Below are 13,313 nucleotides of genomic sequence, written 5' to 3' on the forward strand. Positions count from 1 at the left end.
TGGTTTCAACAGAACCAGTGAAAGAATCCATAATACTCTCTTCTCCTTTTGTGTTTTCCTCTTTATTTACGGTCGGGATATTTTCCTTCATTTTGCTATGAATTTTATTTTAGCCATGTGTGGCTAGATCTTTTCTTTAATTTAGAGGAGCTATGAACTTACTTATGGATTAGACCTTGTTTCATTTAATTAATTATGCTTAATGTTAGTTTTGGTTACTTAATCCTGTTTTGATTTATCTATTTAATTTAATGTTTGGCCATAATTAAATATGAGTTTGGGCATCTTAATTAGACTCTAGAATTACGTAATATGGGATTAGATTTTAATCTAATTTGTGAGTAGGATATAACTATATCTAGGAACTCCATATAATTGATAAAGAGTGAATATGATTTAATTATCCTCTTGAGTATTTGAGTTAGATATAACCTCAGCCCTGTCCGGTGTTAGATTTCGGCTCCGTCTCCTTGTCATGCACCTTCATCTACTTCTCTCCTCTTCCCTTGTTCGATCTATCCTCATCGTCACCAAGCCATGCTCGCCATCTCGAAGTGCTCGCCACCATCGGACCATCGAGAGCAGAGACAGGAGACTTAATCGGTTCCGTTACAAGGCAAGCAAGCATAAGAAAGGTCTAGCCATTGGCTTCTGGCCCATTACTGATTTGACTCGGATGACTCGGCTAGCATTCCTAGTCCTATCGCCAATTGGATCACCATCATCGCACCCATCTGGGTGAAATACAAACTATGTAGAACATAGAGAGATGAAGATGAGATGGAGAAAAAGAAAGCGATTTGTGTTCTGGGGGGGTTAATATGGTTATGGTAATATTTAAAAGCTATAAATAAAAAGTAATTAACTAAAAGAGGTGGTGGAATTGCACACATGGACGTGTTTCAGTTTGATGGTCAGCAGTAGCCCTTTGCTTGGAGTTTTGTAGAGATTTTTTTTTTTTTCCTTTTTTCCCTTTTGTATCTTACTTCTGTAATATATTAGGGAATTTTTATTTGAATTAAATCTAAATTTGATGATTATTTTCATATTAAAAAATATGTTGTGTAAATTTTCTAATTTAAATATATGTTAATCATTAAATTTAACTTCCTCCTATTAAAATAATGGAATATTATTATATTATGTAAATTGATAATTTTTTTCATCTTACATTATGTAATAAAAATCATGCCCATTTTAGTAATTTTAAAAATTAAACTTGCTTATTCAATTATAATCCAAACAGCTTCTACTTTTATCTAATTTAACTTTTCTAAAAGCTAATCCAAGTATAAATTACATTTTAAAAACCAAATTTAACTCAATATAAATTTTTTTAAAAAACAAATTAAAAATTAGCTACTTTTTGTACTGTCGATTTAAATAGACATTTTAAAAAAGAATTTTCTTACGAAATGTGGGATGAGATGAGAAATATTATTCAGATAAGTGGCATGCAACCTAATTTGAAGTTCTTTCATCTTATTTAAAGACTTGTTTAGCCACTTCTGATCCTTAATACAAGAGCTATTTATATATTTAAATTGGTTCTAAATTTAAGACCCTCGGTCCATTTTATCTTCAATATTTATTTATTTTTCCTTCGAGTAATGCTTATGGTGATTGTATATGTTTAAGAGTAATTCAAATACACATAATTAATAAGGGTATTTTAAAAATATGGTATATATTTATTACAAGGGTTAATATAATTTTTTATCCTTCAAATCTGCTCTCATTTTGATTTTGATCCCTTAAATTTTGAATCATAAGTTTTAGTCCGTCAGGGAATAAAATGGTCAAGACTTTTATTGAATTGTAAGGATTGATATTTTAAATGAAAAGAAACTTGTGGGATCAAAACTTATGATTTAAAAAACTTAAAGAACCGAAACTAAAATAAAGACAAATTTGAGAAATCAAAAATTATATTAACCGAAACTACAAATAACTAACTTAACTACTTTTCTCAATATTTACAAATTAATTATATATCTCTCTCAATATGGATAGCTAATATATATATATATATATATAAAGAGATATTTATAATTAAGCTAAGTAATCCTTAATATTTATTCTTATGCTAAGTAGGTTTGGTTGATATGAATATGTTGCATTTATCTACTTCTCATGCATGTTACTTTCAAACTATAGATGTGATTGTCTTTACAATAGAGGGGAAAAAAAAGAAAACAAATTAAAGAAAGAAGTTCTCAGATGAAGACAGGCATTAAATTCATGAAGGAAAAATTGTTATAATTATTATTGTGGCAATTACGTGATGAAAATAATCTAGGGAGAATGGCAATAAAGTCCCAAGAAAGCAATATAATTACTATAAAGCCTCAATGACAATTGAACAGCTTATAATGACAAATTCTAAAGTAGAAAATATGATTGTCTTTATAATAAGAGAAAAAAAGAAAAAGAAAAAGCACTTAAAGAAAGAAGTTCTAAGATGAGTACAGGCATTAAATTCATGTAGCAAAAATTGTTATAAGTATTATTGTGGCTATTACATAATGAAAAAAATCTAGAGAGAATAGCAATAAAATTCCAATAGAACAACATAATTACTATAAAATTTCAATGACAGCTGAACAGCTTGTAATAACAAGTTTCAGAGTAAGAAATGACAACTTATCACTTGTCATTTAGACTTTTAGGTAATTTTTTTTTTTGTACGGGACTATATTACAATTCTCTCAAAACTCTATGAACAAAACAAACGCATTTTGACGGCAGAAAGGCATAAACAATTCAAGCAAAATCTTAGATGACACTCAAATTTTGGTTTTGATCGTTATATTATTGTTTGTTGTTTTCCATTCATATATTTTATGGCTTCCAAAATGTTGGTCTCCAAAATTTCATTAAGATTTAAATTTAAGCTTAACGGCATGAACTTCACTAATATGGCATTCATAGTGTTAATGTTAAGTAGGTTGACATGAATTGCTGATTAAAATAAAACAGATGTGACAAGTAAATTACCTATCTAGCACTAAACGGAGCATCAATTTAAATAAAATTTTAGATATGAAATAAAGTGTAAATTCAAAAATTAAAAATAAAAAGAATAAAAAGGTTATAAGAATGAAGTAGAATTCAAGTTACATTAATATCTTCAGTGAATCTGGCTGGGGACTCAGCTAATAATAAAAATTTAAATTTTCTTTTGAAATTCGTATATTCGCAATGGAACTGGAATTGGTGTACTCTCAAGCGTCCACTTTCCGTATATATATGGAGGAGGAAGGAATTGAAAATAGTTTGACATCTTTTCTACTTCTTTTTCTCACTTCCGAGCATTGACCTAATATAAATCTCTAACCGTAAAAGGCTAAAACCACATTTTAAACGGAAATCCTAATTTTGGAACAATATCTACGCCATAAGAAGCCTCCCTTCTTTTTCATTCCCTCACAATAAAAACTTTCCCTTAATGAAAAGTTTCAAGAAAAACACAATCCCATGAAGAGAACAACAAACACATATATCAACAAAAACATCAAATCTATACACAACATCTCTCTTCGTACTCCTCGATTATCACTCATCATAAACACATGCTTATTCTTTTTCTCAACCATGGGCCATGGCTTCTTCTTCTTCTTCTCTTCTCTCAATAAATCCCTTGGACAGAGCAAACTTGCTCGTTAACGAGGTCTGCTTGGAAACGAGGAATCCGACGTTGTGTGTGAGATTCGCAAAATTTGGTCTGTCTAAGTCGCCAAGAAACAAAGTTGGAGAGATCAAAATAGCCCTAGGAATAGCCATAGACATATCAGGGATATCTGCCAATCACATATACAGAATGTTAAGGAGCCAAAAAGTGAGATCAGAATACGTGGGATTGTTCGAAACATTCATGAAGTCGTATGCTCAAGTGACGACAACCCTCAAGAGGACACGTTCTAGGGTTTGGAGAGATCCTATAGGAAGTGATGTAACACAAACGCACTCTCACACTTTCTAAGACAAGACAAAGCATTCGAGAAACTATAGGATCTCTCCATTTTGGCAACCAACCAGGTTTTGAAGCGATTGGTGTCGTTTGAGAAGGTTCATATATGACTATTTGATTGATAATGTACAGTATATTATTGTTTGTTTCTGAAAAAATTAAAAGGACGTTGTTTGTGACAATGATCGCCATTTTGGAAGGCAATTCTTGTAGAAATGGGTTTGAATGTTCTAAACATTGAATTATAATTAAAAATTACTCTCTTATGTCATGAATATAAGAATTATGTATCTAATTTTCACATATTGGTTAAATTAGTTATTTGTCAAAATAAATTTGCATCGTAATTTTTTCCAAAAAAAATTCATTGAAAATGAAACTACTTTTATTGATGAATTCATTCAATGTATACAATCTATAAGAATAATTTTGAAAAAAATTAAAAATTTAGAACACGAAATAAATTGAAGTCCTCAATTGAAACCAAAACAATATTTCAGTTAGCCCTTACATTTAAGAGCAAAAAGAGTATTTGAAATTGAAAATTAATTGAAATAGACTTTAATTGAAAGTGGTAGCTAATGAGTAATTAATGTTAAAATTCTTGCAAATCTTCCAATGAAATCTAAGAAGAAAGATACTTACATGAAATAAATCCCGCACGTAATAGCAACGCCTCCAATTGTTGTGTGTGTTGACCAAACCCAGATTGACACAACTATAATGAATATCCCTTCGATCCTAAATATAAAATCCTTATACATACTAATATAAATGTCTTATATTTAGAAGCGGAGGAGTAAATGATTTTCAATCAAATCAAGCAGCATGCATTAGTTTAGAAATCAAACTTGGTACCAAGTCTTTGTCAACTTGTTTCTTCGGGTCTTTCTCATTCCTTCGGTAAGTTATTTAATAGATCATTATTTAATAAAACACCGCTACTTTTGACACCCGATGTGATGATACATGATACATGATACTCTTACACTATTTCTTTATCCAAATAATGTTTTCATGTTAAGACAAAATCACGTATCAGAATACAACTTCCAAACGGACAAGCCACAAAATAACTCAATCATTGCAAGGACACCCCCCTCCCCCAAAAAAAAAAAAATTCATGCCATCAAATATAGAACTTACTTAAATAGGCACATCTAATCATATCATTCCCCACTTTTTCTTCTTTCAAAAAGATCACATCTTTCCGGTAGATGAAGAGGCCTCTCTAATCTCCATGGACACATGACAGTTTTTACAGATGGGGAAATTTCTCAGAATCACAACTATAAGTATGTACACACAAAAGAATAACCTGCAGTACTGAGATGTCATACACATACTTGACAGTTGGAGGGGGGGGGGGAAGATAAAGAAATTGAATAAGACAATATCTCTTCGCCTCTCAAAACAATTACAAGCACACATTTCTATGCTTTTCATAAGGGCTAGGATTACAACAAAATGACCAAACTTTTATACCGAAAGGACCAATCAATTCAACTCCTCATTTCCCTTTAATCTCTTAAAAAGAATTCAAAAGATCTTACATTTTCTATGTTGATTCCTTGAATTTCAAGGAAGGAAAACCATCTGTAACCATCTCACCTATTTGCAGCAGCGTAGCTTCTGCTTTCAGTGACATTTGAATTGCCAAGGACATCTGGTGCAATTTCCCAGCTCTCACTTCTCCTTCCCCAACTTGAGTGCCGGATGTCCGATCGGATTGAAGGGGCTCGATGATCTGAACCGAAAGCTGAATCAACTTCAGATGTATTGTGGGGAACTCCGTTGCTTCCTCTGCTACGAATATCCTCATCAATTTCTTCAATGTTCCTCCGTTGAGAAATCTTCAATAAATCTTCACCAATATCCAGATCATCTTCAACCTTCCGACGGGGATCTCCACCCAGATCATCTGGTTCAGGCTCCCGGGGAGTGACTGCTGGGGGTGGCCTCCGTAACTCCTCAGAAACAAAGGCCCGGAAATTGTTCCTTGAGGGCTTTACCTTGGTGCAAAATACTTCAAGAAAATTATTTAAACAGCCTTGATTATAAACATTAACTCTGCTATCAGATCTGTACCGGAAGTTTTCATAGGTAGTCTGCAAAACAAGGGGTATAAACCAAGGTGATGAAGACAATTAGAAAAAGAATAGTAAGAATCATTTTCCACTTTACAGGAAGTAAATCAGTGTGACTGTAAACTATGCGGATATGGACAGGAAGCACTTTCTATCCTATTAGCCATCAGCTAAAAACTACAGTTTAGCCATTTTGGCACACATTTGGCAGATATATGCAAGCTGAAAAGCTGACCAACATGAGCAAACGTTCTTTGATTCACCTATATTTTCATGATTGCGTCCTTGTTTATCCAGCATGATGTAAGCATGAGGTTTCCATAGATACACAGAAGGAGATCTAATATATAATATGGAATAAAGATGAGAAAGTAAACAATGCCCCTTCCATGTTATTTTTCTTGTTTAAGAGGGCAGTTTAGTCTTCTGCTTAAAATAATTCCAGTCTCTCTCTCTTTCTGTTTTACCAAACATAACTCGTTAAGAAATTTTGTTTCACACATACATCAACCATCATTTTTCCACGCTTATTCCCACTCTATTCCCATTTCATTCCTCTCCATCATTAAAAATCTTTTCCCTGAACCAAACAAGGTCTTAGTAAGAATCTAGTTAAGAAGCATACTTGAAAATAAACATAGACAAAATATGAAGCACGAATGTAAGAAATTGACTAACCTGATTAGTACCTATGAGGTACAAATGAAAGCCCGTAAGCCCACCAACAAACCACAAGGAGAAGAAACAATAAGCCATCAGTATCACAGACGCAGGAGATTCTTTCATTGCCTTCCAGACGGTCCCATGATAATTATCCATAAGAACCTTAATGTAGAAAGCTGAGAAGGAAAACACATATATGCAAAGAAGGGTTGCTGATGAAACAAACAGAAAGAAGTAACGGTAGTTTCTCTGCACGTAGAATACCCAGCCAAAGAAAAACAAGAAGCAACCAGTCAAGAGCATCAGTGAGAAATAAAACGCATCCAAAAAAAAAAAAAACAATTGTCACCCATGTCAATTATCCTACCAGTCCAATGCACTGACCCACCCAAGGGCAATGGTGGTCAAATCGTTCAACACAATTGTTGCAGATGGAGCAATGTGAGCAACGAGGAGGACGATACAGCATACAAGTGTCACAATACTTCACTTTTACAGTACAGCCATTGACTATTACATCCTTGGTTCGAGGGAACTGAAGGCCAGGTGTTTGTCGTCCTCCTTCACCAGCAACTGAAGAGTCATAACGAAATTCTTCCTCTGGTGGATGTGAATTTCTTGGAATAATGCCCGGATCACGAGATGAAGTAAGAAAGAGAATCACCAGTACCTATAAAAACAGATCAAGGAATTATATTGTGTGGAAGACAAACCCTAGGAAGCCAGTCATTTTAAGAAACCAAAAAAGAATAAATACAAAAGGTAATATCTCATAGGAATGCATAACTGAAAACTTAAATACTTGGTTTATTCCAACTTTTAACGGCCTACTAAAAACATGTTGACTTATTAATATATCTTAGTGGAAAATTCAGCTGACGCATGGATAAAAACACAGGAAAACATTATTGCGATCATCAAAACAGCTTCCAACACTACTCTAGATAATATGGAGAGCTCGCATCAAAAGATGCATCAAGAATATCTCCCATCTTCACTGGTAAAGAATATTATTAAACAGATCATTACAAAAGGCCCTAGCACAGTTGAAAGGTATACAATGCGTCAGAAGAAATGCATCACCATTTAAATACTTCAGGTGTATTGCTATTATTAACTCTTAAAATCTTATACAAATTAAGTACAGAATCTTCAATACCTTACAGAAATTGCAACTCAAGCGTAGGTTCAGGCAGAGAAAATGATATCATGATCACAAAAACAGCTTCCAACATCACTAAGGTAAATTTGAAAAAAGCAAGAAATTGCATCAATAAATACATCAATAATTTGTTTCCATCTATTCTATTTACAAGGCTAAAGTACCCACAGGTCAGATGTCCTTGGTCTTGGTCATGAAGATATGTTGGAAGAAAAGGGAAAGAGGAAACCAAGTACAGAATTTTTTATCTCTTATAGAAACTGCAACTCAAGCGCAGGTTCAGACGAAGAAAATGCTATCATGATCGTGAAATCAGCTTCCATCCTTACAACAGTAAATGTGGAAAGAGGAAGAGATAACATCAATAAATACATCAATAATTCGTTTCCATCTATTCTATTTACCAGGCTAAAGCAACCACAGATCAGAAGAAGCAACCACGGATCAGAAGTTTGGTCTAGGTCATTAAGATATAGAGGAAGAACAAAAGGCTTGGCACCTAATATGGGTTCTGGCTGCATCAATGTGGTGTTTTTAGGTTGGAAGGAAAAAGGAAGGCGCGCAGGGAACATAAAAGACTCAACACTGACCACCATGTGAATCACTACACGTCAGCAGAAGCTTGTTTTAGAAAAAATATTTCTACTTGTTTGTGACACACAACATTATTGAAATAAAAGATCGAAGAGTAGCTATACCAGATATTGTATAGCAGGTGAAGTAACAAAGGTAAAAGTGGAAAAGTAATATTACTCCAGTCCTTAATCTAAATACTACTCCCTCCTCCAGCTCAAAATATAAGCTAAACTTTGATGGAAGGGTTTGATTTTTTTTTTTTTTTTTTTTGGGGATAGGATAACATTTACTTTTATCTAAGCATTTAATGTATGTTTTCCAATTGTAACCCCATATATTCTCTTTCCTCTTTAATTCATTTAACTTTTACTTATTCTCTTCATTAATAAGGGCATATATGAGAAAAAATACGTGCCTTACATCTTGATAAACATAAATAGATAAAGTTTATGTTATAATTTGAACCGGAGGGAGTATCTAACTAATTTGGATAAATTAAGGAAGCTAAATAAATTACTTAATTCTAACCATGATCTCCCTAAAATATCCCTATGTAACATTAGATTATGCACTGGGGGAAAATAGTAAATATGAAAGATCAAATAGATTAAAATCTTACATTTAGAACTAAAACTAACTCCATAACTAGCTTTTACATTTAGGACTAGAGTATAAGATTTACAAAACTAACATATTTGACGTCTGGTAATGCAGCTGAAGATTATAATGATTTAGGGAAACACCAAGTACCAGTTGTTAATTAAGAGATGGTGTTTTATTTGAGTCATCATCGACCATGTTCTATTGGTCAAAAAAAAAAAACGGAGCTGTTCAAGAAAATGTTGTCAGCTAACTTCATTAAATTAAAGAATGAAGGAGAAAACGCAGTAAAACTTAGATTACTTGAGAACATGGAAAGGAATTGTCAAATAAGATAATTAGAAGGAAGTGGTATCTTTCTAACATCCAAGATGGAAGAAAAGCATAAGAAAACTACGGAATTAGAGAGAATAATATATTAGATATTTAAAAACCAAATGAAGAAAAGCTTAACAAACTTACATAAATAGTAAAGAGAATTGCAATCGCTAGAAGAGCATATCCAGCATTATATGAAGAAAATTCATGTCGAAGATGCCTTGCTACAAATACACAAAATATGATAACTGGAACAGTGATCAGCAACAAGGTGACCAGCAAAGACCTGGCATCAGGCCCAAATATTAACCTTCCTCCACATATGAACTTCTGCATAACATTAATAGCGTTAGAAGGAAATAACCAATAACATTTGACAATAATAAAATAATTCATGACTGACTACGAGCTTTTAAAAGGGAATCATGATCTCTTCATTCTACTGATTCAGGCAACGTGATTGTTTTCTTTTGCCAAGGGAGGAGGGACAGTAGTCACGAACATGAAAGAAGAAATCACAATACACAATAGAAACATGATCATGGCATTCAATATTCAACTTCAAATCATAAAACCAGTATAATCATGGATGACAGGCTAATGCCACTACTAAAACCCCAGAACTAAACCAGCAAAGTGCTACATGATACCAAGAGGATATTATTAGAACATAGAAAGGGAAATTAAACAAAAGCCAAACATTGATATAATCGTTTTAAATGCACATATTCTCACTAAGGTTGCTATAATATAGTTGGCTCATGATAGGACACACTAATGAGACATGGTAATGCAGCAAAATTGTGTGATGCATTATCGTGGACTCCCAATTGGTCCTGGATATTAAATAAGTTTCACAACTGGCAAAGTTGGAGGTTGAACCCTCACTCTTTATCAAGCAACATCAATAAAGACGCAACAGCATATGGTAGGGAACAATCAATGAAAGCAGTAGCCAGAAATGGGATTTTAGGCACAAGTCCCACACATAACAGATATTTAGAAAAAGGAGGTTTTTCTGCCTTAGTTCCAGTATGTTAAGAAGTAAAGGTCTTGAATATAGCTATTTCCTTAAAAGGACATGAAATAACCATGGCAACATAATATAGTAGGTTAACAATCAATTAGCATTTTTACAAACACAAGATTGATCACTAGAAAATTATTTAAAGAGCTCCATTCTCAACTATGATCATTAATTCACATAGATCACAAAATCAAGCATTAAACCAGATTTATCCTCGGTTACTAAAGTAATCTTCTACACTTCACTATGCAATCAAAGCTCATGAAAGAGACCTAATCCCAATTCAACCAAATAGATAAATAAATAAAATCTGCTCACACTCCTAGCATATACCAAATTGTACCCCACAGTCATCAGCTAAGACACTCAGCTTTAACAAAATAAACACTCATCCCCGTGTATAACCAACTTGACCCTGAAGTCAACTCTCTTTGTATAACAAAATAAACCTGTACATTCTTTCAATAAAGCAAATAAATCATAAGTCATAACGTGTTGAAACCTCATGGGTATTAACCTAGCTTCAATTTCTGTTGAAGAAGGGAGGAGAACTGCAAAGGCCAGAGTCTTGACAGTAATTACATGCATATCAGTTATCACACCTTTTTTCTCTTTTACTGCACTTTACTATAATTAAAAAAATAAGGAAATAAGAGAAAACTTTCTAAACATAAAATAAAACTGCACATTCCTTCAATTTTTTAGGCTTAGTTTTGAACCCTTACCTGAGTGATTTATTTCTACGCAAATCTTTAAATTTCTTTTGTATATACAAGAGATGAAGAGGCAGAACTTCTCCAGATCCAGATATATTAATGAAGATAGATAGATTCATAAACCATTAACAATATAACACCAATTCTCATAGTAATGATAGCAATTATAAAAGCCTTCAAGTTCCAATCCCAAATTTAAGCATATCTGTTATAGCAAGTTCATGCATCGGAGTCATTAGATTCTTCATGCTCAAACCCACTAAAGTGTCCAAACTATTATAGCAATTTTCCTTTGTCTTATAAGTGTTTATGTACCAAAAGCCTTTTCACATTACACATATCATAGGCATCAATGTGATACCTAATCCTATCATGTTAAGCCAACATAACTTGAGTACACCAACACTCTTTGATTGGCATTGCTTATAATTAATATTCCATTCATAATCCATTGATATGATAGGTCCCACTTAGGGGAGGGCCCTGTTGAAGGAGCTGCTGGTTTACCTTTGAGCAAACATACCAGTATTCAAATGAACCAGTATCTTAGCTCTTAACAAGCAGATAGAAAAGCCATTTCTAAATTATCTGTGCCAGTTGCCCAAACAGCTTGGTGAAATTTCAAAAGAACGCTCCCCATTATGGGAGGCAGCATTATTTGCAAACTAAACAATGCGAGAGTGAAGAAATTATCATTCCAAGATTTTTTTTTGGGGGGGGGGGGGAGGGAGGAAAAAAGAGCTCCCCAACTATTGTAGCCCTAACAATCTCAACCCCAAAGAACCAAACAGAAAATCAACCAAACCCCAGAATAAATATACTTCATAGCTTGCTCACATTTGTAACTCTCTTTTAGCCAAATCTACAAGCTTATCTTGCTGAGAAGATCTAGCAAAACTAAAATATCAAAACTTTCAAATTCCGCATTGATCTTTATTACTAATACTAATTTTTCCCAAATACAAAGCAACTCCCCAAATACAAAGCAACTCAACATGTTGAGCCCACACTTCGATTGCTTTAAAGTACATAAAAGGCTTATGTATTGCTTCTGATATATTTTCCTACTAATAAAGAGAATACGAGCAGCTTACTTCAGGGTTAAGCAGACGAGAAATGGCCAAGATCAGTAATTGATCAGAAATAATATGGGATCAAATAACCCCATCCAATGCTATTCTCAAGGCTCCGTGGGTTCACATCAACCCGCCCAACAGAACATAAACAAACACAATGGAGAAGAGAATAGGGATACACTAAGAGAGAGGGAAACGCCTATTCAAGATAGAATAGCCAAAATGCATAATCTCAAATCCCTCGCAGAATGCATACGATCCATCAACTTGAAAAGCCAACAAGAGAATGATAAAAAGCGAAGCAAAAATTTCGTACCTTCAGTTACATTCTTAACCATTCATAAACCTAAAACTTTCCCCACAACCACAGCAAACATAGCGCACACCCAGACGGAATATCAAGTAGTAGATATAAAATTGAGCAGAAGAACTAGAAGCAGAGAGGGAAAAAAGCATTACATTACTTCCTTTCCAGACTTCGTACACGCGCTTTGCCATGAAGAGCTGTACACTGACTGTTACACAACTAGACAGGGCAAGAAAAGAAGACCCGAAACTTGCAAGCGTTCATCTCATAAGCATTTTCCCCTTCAAAAACAGTCTCACCCCAACAGTCCCAGTGGATCAGAGTTCGATTAAGGGGTAAAATCCGAGGAAGCACAGTGGGAATCAAGGGGCTTTATGGAAAAGTGAAGGGGAAAAGAAGCTCAAGAGAGAGACAAACAATCAGTGACCCAGCGATGGCGGTTTTTGAGTTTGGAAATTTGGAAGTATGCTTTAGGGGCGGGGGGGAGAGAGAGGGACGAGGTGGATGTTTTCGGGGGAAGATATAAAGAAAAAAAAAATTGAAAAACCATTTGAAGTCCAAACAGTAAGCCGATGAAAGACAGAACCCTTGCCGTCCCACTCACGTCACTGTTTGTGGAGTCTGACGCCCCCATTCCTCGGGTCAATTTCCTAGATTACCCTTCATAAATTACCCATTTACCACTTTATCACTTTTTTTTGGTTTTAATCTGCTTGCCACGTCATCACATCTAACGGTCACAGTCCTTGATAGAGATAGTCCATCTTCTTTGACCATCATTCCGTCGCATTAACTTTAAAAATATTTTCTA

General features: G+C 34.1%; 1 protein-coding gene across 1 annotated transcript; it reads right to left on the reverse strand.

Annotated features, from left to right (window-relative positions):
- Positions 1–5,225: 5,225 nt before the first annotated feature.
- On the reverse strand, positions 5,226–12,992 carry LOC114716410 (protein S-acyltransferase 8-like). Its single transcript, XM_028901417.1, has 5 exons — positions 12,655–12,992; positions 9,521–9,706; positions 7,088–7,390; positions 6,736–6,969; positions 5,226–6,078 (listed from the first exon to the last, which is right to left on the reverse strand). The coding sequence occupies exons 1-5, from the start codon at positions 12,691–12,693 to the stop codon at positions 5,578–5,580; spliced, it is 1,263 nt and encodes a 420-aa protein (XP_028757250.1). The 5' UTR covers positions 12,694–12,992; the 3' UTR covers positions 5,226–5,577.
- Positions 12,993–13,313: the final 321 nt, after the last annotated feature.

Source organism: Neltuma alba, unplaced genomic scaffold (genome assembly GCF_004799145.2).
Source record: "Neltuma alba isolate B1F8T4 unplaced genomic scaffold, ASM479914v2 tig00011656_pilon, whole genome shotgun sequence".
Taxonomy (NCBI): Eukaryota; Viridiplantae; Streptophyta; class Magnoliopsida; order Fabales; family Fabaceae; genus Neltuma; species Neltuma alba.

Coding starts and splice junctions, on each gene's coding strand:
- LOC114716410 (XM_028901417.1), bottom strand. CDS start 12,693: ATGGCAAAGCGCGTGTACGAAGTCTGGAAAGGAAGTAAT. Junction 9,707..12,654: donor AAGTCTGGAAAGGAAGTAAT/GTAATGCTTTTT, acceptor AATGTTATGCAG/AAGTTCATATGTGGAGGAAG. Junction 7,391..9,520: donor CAATTCTCTTTACTATTTAT/GTAAGTTTGTTA, acceptor CTGTTTTTATAG/GTACTGGTGATTCTCTTTCT.